Genomic DNA, 16,819 nt, shown 5'->3' with positions numbered 1-16,819 from the left:
GGCGGCAGTGTTGGTGTGGCGGCAGTGTTGGTGTGGCGGCAGTGTTGGTGTGGGGGCAGTGTTGGTGTAGCGGCAGTGTTGGTGTGGCGGCGGTGTTGGTGTAGGGGCGGTGTTGGTGTGGGGGCGGTGTTGGTGTGGCGGCAGTGTTGGTGTGGGGGCAGTGTTGGTGTAGCGGCGGTGTTGGTGTGGCGGCGGTGTTGGTGTAGCGGCGGTGTTGGTGTGGGGGCGGTGTTGGTGTGGCGGCGGTGTTGGTGTGGCGACAGTGTTGGCGTGGCTGCAGTGTTGGTGTAACGGTGGTGTTGGTGTGACGGCAGTGTATGTGTAGCGGCGGTGTATGTGTGGCTGAGGAAGCAGTACGACTCTGTTTTCAGCGAGCCATTAAATGCACTAAAGATTGATAACCCAAATGAATTTTCCATGGATATGATACCAACATCAAATCACATATCAGACGTCGCCCTATCCCCATTAGATTTTGAAGAAGCCATAAACAGTATGCCTATGCACTCTGCACCAGGCCCGGATTCTTGGAACTCCATATTCATCAAGAACTGTAAAAAAACACTATCGCAAGCCCTTCACATTCTGTGGAGACAAAGCCTAGATACTGGCGTTATCCCTGACATACTAAAAACAGCAGAGATAGCACCACTCCATAAAGGAGGAAATAAGGCAGCGGCAAAAAATTACAGACCGATAGCACTAACATCGCACATCATAAAAATTTTTGATAGAGTGCTAAGAAGTAAGATCACAAAATACATGGAATCACAGCATCTCCATAACCCCGGACAACATGGTTTCAGAACAGGGCGCTCTTGCCTGTCGCAGTTGCTGGACCACTATGACATGGCATTAGATGCTATGGAAGACAAACAAAACGCGGATGTAATTTACACAGATTTCGCAAAAGCTTTTGATAAATGTGACCATGGTGTTATTGCACATAAAATACGTTCAAAAGGAATTACCGGGAAAATAGGCAGATGGAGCTACAATTTCCTGACTAACAGAACCCAATGTGTAATAGTCAACAAAATAAAATCCAGCCCATCAACCGTGAAGAGCTCAGTCCCCCAGGGTACTGTGCTTGCTCCAGTACTTTTTCTCATCCTCATATCGGACATAGACAAGAACACAACCTATAGCACTGTATCATCCTTTGCAGATGACACTAGGATTTTCATGAGAGTTGGCAACATAGAGGACACGGCAAACCTCCAATCAGATGTAGATCAGGTCTTTCTATGGGCTACAGAAAATAATATGGTGTTTAACGAGGATAAGTTCCAGCTCATGCGCTACGGAAAAATTGAAAATATAAAAACAGAAACCACGTACAAAACTCAGGCAAATCATAACATAGAACGAAAAGGCAATGTAAAGGACCTGGGTGTACTCATGTCGGAAGACCTTACCATTAAAGAACACAATAAAGTAGCCGTCACAACTGCAAGAAAAATGACAGGTTGGATAACAAGAACTTTTCACACTAGAGATGCTATACCGATGATGATACTTTTCAAAACGCTTGTGCTCTCTAGAGTGGAGTACTGCTGCACAATGACAGCCCCTTTCAAAGCTGGAGAAATTGCTGACCTGGAGAGCGTGCAGAAATCCTTTACTGCTAGAATCCACTCAGTAAAACATCTAAATTACTGGGACCGACTAAAGAGCCTAAATCTGTACTCCCTTGAGCGCAGGCGGGAGAGATACATAATAATTTACACATGGAAAATAATTGAGGGGCTGGTCCCAAACCTGCACACAGAAATAACATCACATGAGACCAGAAGACATGGCAGGATGTGCAGAATACCCCCGTTGAAAAGCAGAGGTGCAATAGGTTCTCTGAGAGAGAGCTCTATCAACATCAGAGGCCCGAGACTGTTCAACACGCTTCCACTACACATAAGGGGCATAACTGGCCGACCCCTCACAGTGTTCAAGAGAGAACTGGATAAGCACCTCCAAAGGATACCTGATCAACCAGGCTGTGACTCATACGTCAAGCTGCGAGCAGCTCAAGGTAACCACCTCAAGGTAAGGTGGCGGCGGTGTTTGTGTAGCAGCGGTTATTTAATTTTCAAATCTGAGGCCTTGATATCAGCGGGAAGGACCGCGCTTTCTTAGAGCACATCTCCCCTCAGCTCTAAGCTACCTTGAGGCTACCTTGAGGTGCTTCCGGGGCTTAGTGTCCCCGCGGCCCGGTCGTCGACCAGGCCTCCTGGTTGCTGGACTGATCAACCAGGCTGTTAGACGCGGCTGCTCGCAGCCTGACGTATGAGTCACAGCCTGGTTGATCAGGTATCCTTTGGAGGTGCTTATCCAGTTCTCTCTTGAACACTGTGAGGGGTTTGCCAGTTATGCCCCTTATGTGTAGTGGAAGCGTGTTGAACAGTCTCGGGCCTCTGATGTTGATAGAGTTCTCTCTCAGAGTACCTGTTGCACCTCTGCTTTTCAACGGGGGTATTCTGCACATCCTGCCATGTCTTCTGGTCTCATGTGGTGTTATTTCTGTGTGCAGGTTTGGGACCAGCCCCTCAATTATTTTCCACGTGTAAATTATTATGTATCTCTCCCGCCTGCGCTCAAGGGAGTACAGATTTAGGCTCTTTAGTCGGTCCCAGTAATTTAGATGTTTTACTGAGTGGATTCTAGCAGTAAAGGATCTCTGCACGCTCTCTAGGTCAGCAATTTCTCCAGCTTTGAAAGGGGCTGTCATTGTGCAGCAGTACTCCACTCTAGATAGCACAAGCGTTTTGAAAAGTATCATCATCGGTATAGCATCTCTAGTGTGAAAAGTTCTTGTTATCCAACCTGTCATTTTTCTTGCAGTTGTGACGGCTACTTTATTGTGTTCTTTAAAGGTAAGGTCTTCCGACATGAGTACACCCAGGTCCTTTACATTGCCTTTTCGTTCTATGTTATGATTTGCCTGCGTTTTGTACGTGGTTCCTGTTTTTATGTTTTCAATTTTTCCGTAGCGCATGAGCTGAAACTTATCCTCGTTGAATACCATATTATTTTCTGTAGCCCATAGAAAGACCTGATCTACATCTGATTGGAGGTTTGCCGTGTCCTCTATGTTGCCAACTCTCATGAAAATCCTAGTGTCATCTGCAAAGGATGATACAGTGCTATAGGTTGTGTTCTGGTCTATGTCCGATATGAGGATGAGAAAAAGTACTGGAGCAAGCACAGTACCCTGGGGGACTGAGCTCTTCACGGTTGATGGTCCGGATTTTATTTTGTTGACTATTACACATTGGGTTCTGTCAGTCAGGAAATTGTAGATCCATCTGCCTATTTTCCCGGTAATTCCTTTTGAACGCATTTTATGTGCAATAACACCATGGTCACATTTATCAAAAGCTTTTGCGAAATCTGTGTAAATTACATCAGCGTTTTGTTTGTCTTCCATAGCATCTAATGCCATATCATAGTGGTCCAGCAACTGCGACAGGCAAGAGCGCCCTGTTCTGAAACCATGTTGTCCGGGGTTATGGAGATGCTGTGATTCCATGTATTTTGTGATCTTAGAAGAGTCTGGGGAGCTTATCTTACCCACCCCTTGTGTGCCCACCCCGTGTGCCCATCCCGTGTGCCCACCCCCTGTGCCCACTCAGCGTGCCCACCTTGCCCATGCCGTCATTTTGAGCAACTATTCCCGCCATTTTGAAAGAAATTGCGCCACGTGTCAGCGATCAGGTTATCCCGACTTTTGTTTTATTTGTTTATTGTATGTTCTGTTTTTGCGATTCTGTTGGTTGTATTTGTTGAGGTTGAGGAGCGTCCCTGGGGCCGGCCTGTGCCCGGCCTGGGGACCTGAAGGTGGCTAGGTCTAGTCCCTAGCCCCTTGGGAGTCCCTTTAGCGCCGCCTGCTGACTGGAGGGTTAGAAGTAGCCTAAGCTACGCTATCCTTATGAGATGTATTTTTATAGCCTCAATAAACGTACTTAAACCCTCTGACAGTGACCAGCATAGAGTGTCTTCGGATAGGTAGCCTCTCATCGGGTAAACCCCGTTTAAAACCTTTAATGAGTCTCCTTTTAGTATACTAACCGTTTGTAAACCCATGACACTTCCTGCCCCTTTGCTCCGCGCCCCCCACCACCCTATTCTCTTCCGTCCCCCCCATCAGCGCCTGGGGAGGTCTGGCCCCAGCAGCTGCCCCCCCTCACCCCCTGTATCCTTACCTCAGGCTGGGCTCGTTCAAGCAGCACCCGTAACACCCCAAAAATTCAGATTATCTCCTTGATGAAATAAGAAACTGCATTTTTTCAAAAATTATATATTTATATAGTTCTGGATATATATATATATATATATATATATATATATATATATATATATATATATATATATATATATATATATATATATATATATATATATATATATATATATATGTATGTAACGTGGGAGGAGTTCAACCTCCCACGTTTCTCTTCAAAAGCACGAAAAGGAACTCACATTGACGTGATGGACCAATGAGAAGATCAGTAGAACTAATACTGATGTTCTGATTGGTGGATCACCTTAATGTGATCCACCTCTTTGTGTACAGTCTCGATGGTAGGGGGGTTGCTTGCCCCCCCCTTCTCCCCCCCCTCATCACGGTACAGTGCCACAACCCCCCCTTCCCAAACCTGACTACAGCGCCACCGCTCTGATGATTGATAAAGATTAAGCCACCCCAAGATGTGGCACGGGCATGAATAGCCCGTAAGCCCTCCCTCCTGGGATATAGCGTCACCCCAACACGTTTTCCTGGTACTGTGCGCCCCGCCTTCCTCTATCCTCCTCTCTCGGTTACCAGTCATTGTTATGATAACTGCCCTGAGAGGGGGGGGGGGCGCTGGGACGGAAGTTAGGGGGGTTGGGGGGAGGTGGATAGACAGGAGCCGCACCCCACTACAGGACTCGTTCCTTCCCCACAGGTGCTGCGACACCAAGGTAACAATGGCGAGGGTAGGGTTGGTTCCTCACAACTCCCTACCTTCCTACCTTCTTATCTACCTCCCTCTCTCCTCTGCCTTTCTCCTTCCTTCTCGATCTACCTCCCTTGTGTGTACCTTATCTAGCTTGCCCCTTCTCCTCCTCCCTACCTCCTGACTTACCTATTCACCTGCCTTCCGGCAGGGGGATTAGGGAACAGCCTGACAGCTGCAGTAGAAGGGGGCCAGAACAGCTCCCTTTTTGAGGGAGAGAGAGGGAGGGAGGAGTGTAGAAGGGAAAGGGGAAAAGGGGGGGGGAGATAAGACGTGGATTACCCCCTAATGTTAGACATTGTCCGCCAGGTGTGTCAACGCCCCTCTCACCCCCTATGCCTTTGACCACCCTTCCTGGCTTCCCTTCCCTTCATCCCCTGATATCCTAATACTCTCATCGTCTTCCAAGACTTTGCCTTATATTCCCCTCTAACACCTTCCTTCCTAATTACCCTGATACTCGACACAATCGACTTGAGAATGGTCCAGGACGGACCGAAATGTCGTCGTCCCTTCACCTTCTAGTGTGTGGTCTGGTCAACATTCTTCAGCCACGTAATTGTGACTACCCTGATACTCACTTGCACTCATTCCCTCACTCGCCCCCATTTTCTTTCCCCTTTTTTCCCACTCCAGCTGCCCCTTCACTCCCCCTCTTTACACCATAAGAGAGAGAGAGGGGTCATGTAACACGTTCTTGCCCCGTGCTTTTCCGGGGGTCGATCTTTTATGTCTGCACCCCCCTCTACGCCCCCCCCCCTATTAAACCCCACCGACAATTTGACATGATAAGGGGGGGAGGAGAGGGTGATTTCACCTGTAACCCACCCTCCCTCCCCCCTCCACACCTTTAGTACCACCCATATTAATATGTTGAGGAGAGGTTTGCATGCTCGTGAAGTTTTTTGGAAGGATAGGAGATAGACTAAGAGTGATGCATCCTCTTGGGCTCCACTTTTGGTGCTGCTGGGCCACAAGATGAGTTGAGCAGAGATGTGTATACACTCAACCTAACGTGTTGACAAGGAGAGAGAGAGAGAGAGAGAGAGGATTTTATCTGTTGGTCAATCATTGAGACGAATTGGTTGTTACGACCAGAAAAGGGGGGGGGCCCTGGGCACGCGTCGAGGGTATGGAGGGGGGGGGGATAGTTTCTGGAGTAGGGAGGGGGAAGGGGGGGTTGGGATGGAATATATTAAAATGGGGGGTGATGGAACATCATAAAATATTCAGCTGAAGACCAATTGGTGAAAGCAGTTAAGACCTTCCTAACTACACATTTGGTCAAAGTGACCTATCGGGTCAACGCTAATCTCAAACTACTCACAATGCACGTTCAACCTGAGCTGAATTACGTAGTTATAATTTCCACTCCTAGTTGTTAACATTTAGTATCCAGAAATGACATCAAATATCCAGAATTAATCCAAATATACAGAATGACACCAAATACTCGGAAATGACACTAAATCTATCTATTAGCCCAAATGACCATAAATTATTTTTAATATTCACGAAATGATCCCCCAAATGCCCAAAAAATGACACCAAATATCCAAAAATGACTCCAGATGAACGTCACATATATAGAAATGATCCAAAATATCCTAAACAAAAATTCCATATATATATATTTCCAGAAATATAATCCTAATTTTATTCAGCACGAAGAAACTATACGACAAGACATTGATTCACACGAAGGGATTCCAGGAATCTTAATAATTTCCTGGGAAATTGGACGTAAAATCTGGACGACATTTCCACAGGTACTCTAAGACACATTTGTTTTACTAAACATATATTGATGTACGATAATGGTTGGATAATTATTAGCGGAAGCGTTTAAAACAACGGTCCCCGCGCGTCGGTTAAAGTTCAAAATGGAAAGTCGTTAATAATTGGCAACGCTTATATTTCAAATTTGTTATTTAAACTATTTCATTGATATTTTAAATGAATTCAGGCGGCACTATCGCTAATGAGGCCAGTAAGCCAATGGACGCGTAACTAGTGCACTCACACACTCATGCACACACGCACATACACGCACACACACACACACACACACACACACACACACACACACACACACACACACACACACACACACACACACACACACACACATATATATATATATATATATATATATATATATATATATATATATATATATATATATATATATAACTGAAAACTCACACCCCAGAAGTGACTCGAACCCATACTCCCACAACTGGTATGTACAGGGACGCCTTAATCCGCTTGACCATCACGACCGGACATAAGGAAGTGATAGCCGAGGCTATATGAACCACTTCCCCGCCGGCACTCGGATGGTAATCTTGGGCATAGCATTTTATCAAATCACCTCATTCTTTGGGGCACACGTGAGGAACACAAATGCAAACAAGCCTGAATGGTCCCCAGGACTATATACAACTGAAAACTCACACCCCAGAAGTGACTCGAACCCATACTCCCACAACTGGTATGTACAGGGACGCCTTAATCCGCTTGACCATCACGACCGGACATAAGGAAGTGATAGCCGAGGCTATATGAACCACTTCCCCGCCGGCACTCGGATGGTAATCTTGGGCATAGCATTTTATCAAATCACCTCATTCTTTGGGGCACACGTGAGGAACACAAATGCAAACAAGCCTGAATGGTCCCCAGGACTATATACAACTGAAAACTCACACCCCAGAAGTGACTCGAACCCATACTCCCACAACTGGTATGTACAGGGACGCCTTAATCCGCTTGACCATCACGACCGGACATAAGGAAGTGATAGCCGAGGCTATATGAACCACTTCCCCGCCGGCACTCGGATGGTAATCTTGGGCATAGCATTTTATCAAATCACCTCATTCTTTGGGGCACACGTGAGGAACACAAATGCAAACAAGCCTGAATGGTCCCCAGGACTATATACAACTGAAAACTCACACCCCAGAAGTGACTCGAACCCATACTCCCACAACTGGTATGTACAGGGACGCCTTAATCCGCTTGACCATCACGACCGGACATAAGGAAGTGATAGCCGAGGCTATATGAACCACTTCCCCGCCGGCACTCGGATGGTAATCTTGGGCATAGCATTTTATCAAATCACCTCATTCTTTGGGGCACACGTGAGGAACACAAATGCAAACAAGCCTGAATGGTCCCCAGGAATTAAGACGGATTAAGGCGTCCCTGTACATACCAGTTGTGGGAGTATGGGTTCGAGTCACTTCTGGGGTGTGAGTTTTCAGTTGTATATAGTCCTGGGGACCATTCAGGCTTGTTTGCATTTGTGTTCCTCACGTGTGCCCCAAAGAATGAGGTGATTTGATAAAATGCTATGCCCAAGATTACCATCCGAGTGCCGGCGGGGAAGTGGTTCATATAGCCTCGGCTATCACTTCCTTATGTCCGGTCGTGATGGTCAAGCGGATTAAGGCGTCCCTGTACATACCAGTTGTGGGAGTATGGGTTCGAGTCACTTCTGGGGTGTGAGTTTTCAGTTGTATATAGTCCTGGGGACCATTCAGGCTTGTTTGCATTTGTGTTCCTCACGTGTGCCCCAAAGAATGAGGTGATTTGATAAAATGCTATGCCCAAGATTACCATCCGAGTGCCGGCGGGGAAGTGGTTCATATAGCCTCGGCTATCACTTCCTTATGTCCGGTCGTGATGGTCAAGCGGATTAAGGCGTCCCTGTACATACCAGTTGTGGGAGTATGGGTTCGAGTCACTTCTGGGGTGTGAGTTTTCAGTTGTATATAGTCCTGGGGACCATTCAGGCTTGTTTGCATTTGTGTTCCTCACGTGTGCCCCAAAGAATGAGGTGATTTGATAAAATGCTATGCCCAAGATTACCATCCGAGTGCCGGCGGGGAAGTGGTTCATATAGCCTCGGCTATCACTTCCTTATGTCCGGTCGTGATGGTCAAGCGGATTAAGGCGTCCCTGTACATACCAGTTGTGGGAGTATGGGTTCGAGTCACTTCTGGGGTGTGAGTTTTCAGTTGTATATAGTCCTGGGGACCATTCAGGCTTGTTTGCATATATATATATATATATATATACAGGGGCGCACGCACACACACACACCCACCCACCCACACACACACACTCACCCACCCATCAACTTTTCTGACCCTTGGCCTGAATCTGGCAAACTCTATCCACCATTTATTAACTGTGAAACAACAGGGGGGCGGCGGTAAAATGAAATTCTCGGCGGAGCATAAAGGTGAGAGTGGCGTGCGCCGCGTCTGGTCGGCGGGAGCCGTCTTTGTCACATTAGCCGGCGAGACTCAAAGTTTGTCATCGGCCAATTAGCCGCTCCAGCCGCCGTGATCGTTAATTGGCCAGTCAGTTTACATTGCTGCCGCGCTGTTGATCATACGCGTGTCCGCATAGCCACCCCTTCTCCTCTCTCTCACCCCCCCCTTCCCCCTTCTCTCACCCCCCCCCCCTTTCTCTTCCCTTCTTCCCCCCCTCTTCGTCCTCCTCTTCGTCCTCCTCCTGTTCCTCCTTCGGTTCCAATACCGAAGAGCAGATTACATATATTCCTTTATATCCCTCTGGCGTTTATCTTGTTCCTCTCTCTGTCTCTCTCTCTCTCTCTTTCTCTCTCTCTCTCTCTCTCTCTCTCTCTCTCTCTCTCTCTCTCTCTCTCTCTCTCTCTCTCTCTCTCTCTCTCTCTCTCTCTCTCTCTCTCTCTCTCTCTCTCTCCCTCTCGCCTCTCCCTTCTTCACCTCAGCCTCCCTCATCTCTCACTCCATCACCTCCCTGCCGGCTGTCATTCCGTATTACCTGGATGAGAGTTTAATTGCGTTTTGGAAGGGAAAATTCAGTGTGTGTTTGTACCTTGTCGGAGCGGGTGGGCGCGTCCCTGATGATGGTGATGATGATGTGATGATGGTGATGGCGCCGACGGTCGCTGGCTCACTGCTCTGATTAAACGCCGTTCGGACGCCGGTGTGCAATAAGGATATTTTTTTTAATTGGGTCTAGCGGCGCCACTCGCTGCTGAAATGATTCGCGTGTGTGTGTGTGTGTGTGTGTTGTGTTCACCTAGTTGTGCTTGCGGGGGTTGAGCTTTGGCTCTTTGGTCCAGCCTCTCAACCGTCAATCTACTGGTGTACAGGTTCCTGAGCCTATCGGGCTCTAACAAATCTACATTTGAGGCTGTGTATTGAGTCAGCCTCCACCACATCACTGTACTCACCTAGTTGTGCTTGCGGGGGTTGAGCTCTGGCTCTTTGGTCCCGCTTCTCAACCGTCAATCAACAGGTGTACAGATTCCTGAGCCTATTGGGCTCTATCATATCTACACTTGAAACTGTGTATGGAGTCAGCCTCCACCACATCACTTCCTAATGCATTCCATTTGTCAACCACTCTGACACTAAAAAAGTTCTTTCTAATATCTCTGTGGCTCATCTGGGCACTCAGTTTCCACCTGTGTCCCCTTGTGTTAAATAGACTGTCTTTATCTACCCTATCAATTCCCTTCAGAATCTTGAATGTGGTGATCATGTCCCCCCTAACTCTTCTGTCTTCCAGCGAAGTGAGGTTTAATTGCCGTAGTCTCTCCTCATAGCTAATACCTCTCAGCTCGGGTACTAGTCTGGTGGCAAACCTTTGAACCTTTTCCAGTTTAGTCTTATCCTTGACTAGATATGGACTCCATACTGGGGCTGCATACTCCAGGATTGGCCTGACATATGTGGTATACAAAGTTCTGAATGATTCTTTACACAAGTTTCTGAATGCCGTTCGTATGTTGGCCAGCCTGGCATATGCCGCTGATGTTATCCGCTTGATATGTGCTGCAGGAGACAGGTCTGGCGTGATATCAACCCCCAAGTCTTTTCCTTCTCTGACTCCTGAAGAATTTCCTCTCCCAGATGATACCTTGTATCTGGCCTCCTGCTCCCTACACCTATCTCCATTACATTACATTTGGTTGGGTTAAACTCTAACAACCATTTGTTCGACCATTCCTTCAGCGTGTCTAGGTCTTCTTGAAGCCTCAAACAGTCCTCTTCTGTTTTAATCCTTCTCATAATTTTAGCATCGTCCGCAAACATTGAGAGAAATGAATCGATACCCTCTGGGAGATCATTTACATATATCAGAAACAAGATTGTGAAACTGTGTGTGTGTGTGTGTATGTGTGTGTGTGTGTGTGTGTGTGTGTGTGTGTGTGTGTGTGTGTGTGTGTGTGTGTACTCACCTAATTGTACTCACCTAATTGTGCTTGCGGGGGTTGAGCTCTGGCTCTTTGGTCCCGCCTCTCAACCGTCAATCAACTGGTGTACAGATTCCTGAGCCTATTGGGCTCTATCATATCTACATTTGAAACTGTGAATGGAGTCAGCCTGCACCACATCACTTCCTAATGCATTCCATTTGCTAACTACTCTGACACTGAAAAAGTTCTTTCTAACGTCTCTGTGGCTCATTTGGGTACTCAGCTTCCACCTGTGTCCCCTTGTTCGTGTGTGTGTGTGTGTGTGTGTGTGTGTGTGTGTGTGTGTGTGTGTGTGTGTGTGTGTGTGTGTGTGTGTGTGCGTGTGTGTACTCACCTATATGTACTGGTTGAGTTAAGCAACAGCTCTTAGGTCCCTCTCTGATCATATATATTTACCAATAATAATATGCAATGAATTAGTATCGATAGTAATTAGTATCGATAGTAATTAGTATCGATTAGTAATTAGCTCCTTGTGGTACTCCACTCATTATGTTTCCTCATTAGCAGATCTCACCTCTTACCATGACCCTTTGTCTCCTTCCTGGAAGGTACTCCCTCGCCCAGCCTTTCACTCTTGCCAATACACTAGCCTACTTCTCTAGGTAAAATAAGAATGTTTTGTGAGCGTCAAGAGTTTTATAACCATCAAGGAAGATGCAATCTGCCCAAGCTCTCTGTCTGTCTGTCTGTCTGTCTGTCTGTCTGTCTCTCTCTCTCTCTCTCTCTCTCTCTCTCTCTCTCTCTCTCTCTCTCTCTCTCTCTCTCTCTCTCTCTCTCTCTCTCTCTCTCTCTCTCTCTCTCCTTTTTATATTGTTGTCGTCTTCTCACGAAACTTTTAATTAGTCAAGCGCAATTTCTTTTCTTCTGGAGACTAAATTCATCTTTTTTTCAGTGGCCTACGAGTCGCTTTTTAAGTTGACTCTGTAGTATCTTGCAGGAGAAATTTGTTTATCTTGGTCTGTAGTTCAGTGGCTTCTGTCTTCCTTCTTTCTTATATTTTGCCCCCCTCATTAACCATTCTCCAACTCTCTGGTAGTTCCCTCATTCCAAGTGAGGAGCTGAACACTATATAGCGAGGGATCGGCATTGTGTACTAGGTCGTGTGTCCCGAGACATCTCCCGTCACGCAGGGTGCAGTCGCACCTCCACAGATCTCCAGTATCATCTATTGATACTGGTGATGGCTCAAAAGGGCCACCACTTACGAGCTATTCATGCCTGTGCCACCTTTTGGGTGGCTTCATCTTCATCTTAACACATTCACAAGGGAGACATCTCCCGTCATGCAGGGTGCATTCGCACCTCCACAGATCTCCAGTATCAGCTCTTGATACTGGTAATGTCTTAAAAGGGCCACCACTTACGGGCTATTCATGCCCGTGCCACCTTTTGGGTGGCTTAATCTTCATCAATCATCAATCTTGTGTACTACCTGAAGCCATCAACACAGCCACTCTCCTGGTCAACAAAGGTGTCCAGCAGCTGGACACCCTCATAAAGACTGTGAAGCAGTATCCTCCCCCACGATAACAGCTTGATGGTTAAATGCAACCTCAGAACACTGGGAAAAAAAAAATTGTACCACTTACGGGCTATTCATGCCCGTGCCACCTCTTGGGTGGCTTAATCTTTATCAATCAATCAATCTTGTGTACTACACCATTTGGTCCGGGAGACATCTCCCGTCACGCAGGGTGCAGTTGTGCCTCCACAGATTTCCAGTATCATCTCTTGATACTGGTAATGGCTCAAAAGGGCCACCACTTACGGGCTATTCATGCCCGTGCCACCTCTTGGGTGGCTTAATCTTTATCAATCAATCAATCTTGTGTACTAGAGCCAGCTGCCTCTTGTAGCACCCACGGTGAGGTATTCTCCGGGCCCCTGTGACTTTCCTGCCTCTTGTGGGCGTGTTCTTCCTCTTGTGGCATTTCTATTAGAGCTCGTAGATCTAGGGGCCAGGTCGGGTTCCATTTAAATAAATTTATATTAATTTATTTCTTATGTTAATAGATTTATTTCGATAGCGAAAACAGCCATGTTTCAGGCTTAGCTAAACCCGACACGTTTAACCCTACAGGGTGAAAAATGACTACTGCCTCTCTCTTACTTTGAATGATTAAAGAATATTCTTTGGGTTAATTTGTTAGTACAAAATCAGCAGCAATATTATCATTATATTGTATTAAAGGCTAGTAAATGATGTCGTTTTTCCGACACCCCTAAACGGCGGGAAGGGGCAGGCCAAAAGGGCTCCAGCAGAGCGGCGACAGAACACGCGGGAAATGAGAACGGGACACGACGGCTGTTCGAAAAGGAAAACCACGACAGCGTGAACTGGACGGGTGAAGAGCCCTACAAGGAACAGGGGAGACAGTCGCTGTTGGTATCTTAACGACGCAACCACAGGTGTGATGATGTAACGGGACGAGTCACGACCCAATTGAAGGTGTAACAGCCATCGAGGAAGGGTAGAACTACACATCCGGAGGATTCAGAAGGAAGAAGACGCAATAGGCGGTCTAACAGTCATCCTGGTACGGTGACCACACATCCAGAGGGAAATGAACCCAACTGGTGGTCTAAGAACGATCCTGGACTTCGGTGCTGTTGCGGTATGTGTTGTCACACACATACACACACACACACACACATATAAACATGGCGGGATCCAAGAGTCAATGCTCGATCCTGCAGACACAAATAGGTGAGTACACACACACCAGGCGGGACCAAAGAGCCAGAGCTCAACCCTCGCAAGCACAACTAGGTAAGTACACACACACACACACACCAGGAGGACTAACACTCTCCCGCTCATTGTCTTGCGAGAGACCTCAAGAAGAAGAAGAAGCAACAGGTAATGCATAAGAGAGGGAGGGGAGGAGAGAGAGGCAGTGTAGCAGGGAAGGGAGGTCTGGGAAGGAAGGATATGGGAGAGGCGGTGCCTCAGGTAAGACTGTTCCACTTCAATCTGTCGCGGGCATTATGTGACGAGCCAAATGATGTGGGATAGGGTGAATATTGAGTGTGTGGGAGAGGGGAAGAGAGATGGGGGTGAGCATTGAGTAGGGAGAAGGGGGGCAAGGGAAAAAAAGAATTAAGTGTAAATTAGGTGAAGAAAGGTGGGGGGAAGACTGAGTAAGTATTCAGTAGAGGAGATCAGAGACATTTCCTCCTCTTATCTTGGGATTATGTCATGGGACGGAGTGCAAGAGTTAAGGGCTTGTGAGACTCATCGCAGATGTGTGGAGGAATGGTTACAGGTGTGGGAGGAAGTTAGTGCCTCAATGGAGGTTCTTGTCTAAGGAGATTATATGTTAAGTCAAGCATGGTGTTGGTGGTAAGGGGCGGAGGTGAGGGAGGGATGGAGGTGTGGAAGAGAGAGAGAGAGAGAGAGAGAGAGAGAGAGAGAGAGAGAGAGCAGCACACTGGAGGAGCTAGTGGTAGTGAGGAGCTTCGTGGCGATGTGGGCTTCAGCAGGCGGTGGTCCAGGGCTTCCGCTCCCACTAATACAAGTCTTCCAGCGCCTCCTTCTCCCTTCCTCCCATAGTAACCCTCTCTCTCACCCCTCCCACGGTGGCCACAGCACCCCCACCACCTTCTTGGAGTGGGGGAAGACACAAATTGCATGCTCAGTGGTCGCCGTCCTCGACTCGGAACCAGGGTTCAGTCTCTGGCCACGACAGAAACGGTTGGGCACGGGTCCTTTAATTCTCAGTTGTCAAAGTAGATAAATAAGAACCTGGAGTCAAGCAACTGTTGTGGGCTGCACCCTGGGGAGGGTCTGAATAGTTGGTGTAGGGGGTAGACCTTGGTAAGGCTAAATATAGGTGTGAGTGTACTCACCTAGTTGTGTTTGCGGGGGTTGAGCTCTGGCTCTTTGGTCCCGCCTCTCAACCGTCAATCAACTGGTGTACAGATACAGACGGATACATCTGTGTGTGAGATGATCCGTGTGTTTGAGATGTACAATGTATAACATATGTCAGATCTACATCTTCAGATCCCTCTGAATATGTATTATATATGAATGATATATTTCTCCTCTATATAATATTTTTCATTTATATATATATATTATTTCTAGTGGATATATATATATATATATATATATATATATATATATATATATATATATATATATATATATATATATATAATTTATCAATATAATTATATTTGTATATATATTGTATTACTTAAGAATATACAAATTAGTTGGTCTTTATGCTATTTTTCATTGAAATATTGTGATGTACTTCCCGTGCCTTTAATCATCTTTGTTATGCCTTCTTGTCACATATTTGAAGTAATTCCATTCTTCCTCTTATTTCCTCCTGTCACGTTGTTACCACTCCCCCCGCCCCCCTCCTCCTCGTGTGGTCAAGCACTAACCGGTTCTTTGTCGTGGTCTGCAGGTATGGTTCAAGAACCGGCGGGCCAAGTGGCGCAAGCAGAAGCGGGAGGAACAGGAGCGGTTAAGGCGACTTCGTGACGACTCCAGCAGCAGCAGCCACGACCCTTCCCACCACGCCGCCGCGGACGACGCCCGCGACCCTGACCTCAGCAGCGACGACGAAGTCCGCGAGAACCTCACTTCGGCGGAGAGTAAAGCCTCGGGGTCGTCCCCGGGGAAGTCACAGTCGGGGGAGGGCTGCAGCGACTCCACGACCACTGGCGGCGGCATCCTGCCATTCTTCTCCCCGGCCAAGATGGCGGCCGTGGAGGCAGACAGCAAACGCGCGGAAGTTGCCATGGCGTCGCCACTCCTCGCCGCCCACGCCTGCCACCAGGACCCCGCGCCCGCCGCCCAGCACGCCCTCAGTGGCGCTCTGGATGCTTCTACGGCCTACCTGATGGCCGCCGAGGACCTCCACGCCGCCAAGCGGAGACGGGTCTCCACTGATTGCTCCGAGATTGAGTTAACGTAACTTGCTAAACCAACTCTCCATTTGATGGGCCAAAGTTTCCCTTCTCGGCCAAGACCCCCCTCCAGCTGCTTGGCCAAGGTTGTACCAACTCGGCCAAATTGTGCACCTTTTGGTCGGCTGAGGTCTGTATAATGACAGGTAGAAAGGCCAATCTACTCGTTACATAAGACCTTCCTTCTCGGTCAAGGAATTTCTGCTCGGTCAAAGCCCTTGACGGGTAGGTCAACGCTCGGTCAAGCGCTTGGCCTGACGGTGTAAATATGGCCACTTCTTCCTAGACTAGTCATTGGGTAATACCGCCCACCTATATGTTCAACAGCGCATTGTTTAGTGTCGCTTGAGTGTGTGTGTGTGTGTATGATTGTGTATGTGTGTGTGTGCGCGTGCGTGCGTGTGTATACAGATGTACACACGATATGTGTGTGTGTGTACGCAGCCAGTGTCGTGTTATGACGTATTGCTGTCGTGTTCTCACATGTAAATACTCCCCCCCCCCCACCCCCCCCCCCCCCCCTTCAGTGTACAATGTATAACATAACAAAAAAAAACTGGATGACTTTACAGAATGAGATAATGGGATTTTCCCATGAAATTCAGCAGGCCTATGTTGTAATAGGTGTATC

The 16,819-nt window shown here is 47.4% G+C and overlaps 1 protein-coding gene across 1 annotated transcript in view; it reads left to right on the top strand.

The window, feature by feature from the left end:
* Positions 1-16,343, top strand: part of LOC123770803 (goosecoid homeobox) — a 44,002-nt gene extending 27,659 nt beyond the window's left edge. The window contains exon 3 of the mRNA XM_045762961.2: positions 15,684-16,343. Within this exon, the coding sequence (XP_045618917.1) occupies positions 15,684-16,196 (513 nt within the window). The 3' untranslated portion in view covers positions 16,197-16,343. The remainder of the gene's footprint in view (positions 1-15,683) is intronic.
* Positions 16,344-16,819: the final 476 nt, after the last annotated feature.

This window comes from Procambarus clarkii, chromosome 56 (assembly GCF_040958095.1).
Source record: "Procambarus clarkii isolate CNS0578487 chromosome 56, FALCON_Pclarkii_2.0, whole genome shotgun sequence".
NCBI lineage: Eukaryota > Metazoa > Arthropoda > Malacostraca > Decapoda > Cambaridae > Procambarus > Procambarus clarkii.
Note: the sequence above shows the minus strand (reverse complement) of the source record. Positions and strands in the feature narration are given on the sequence as shown.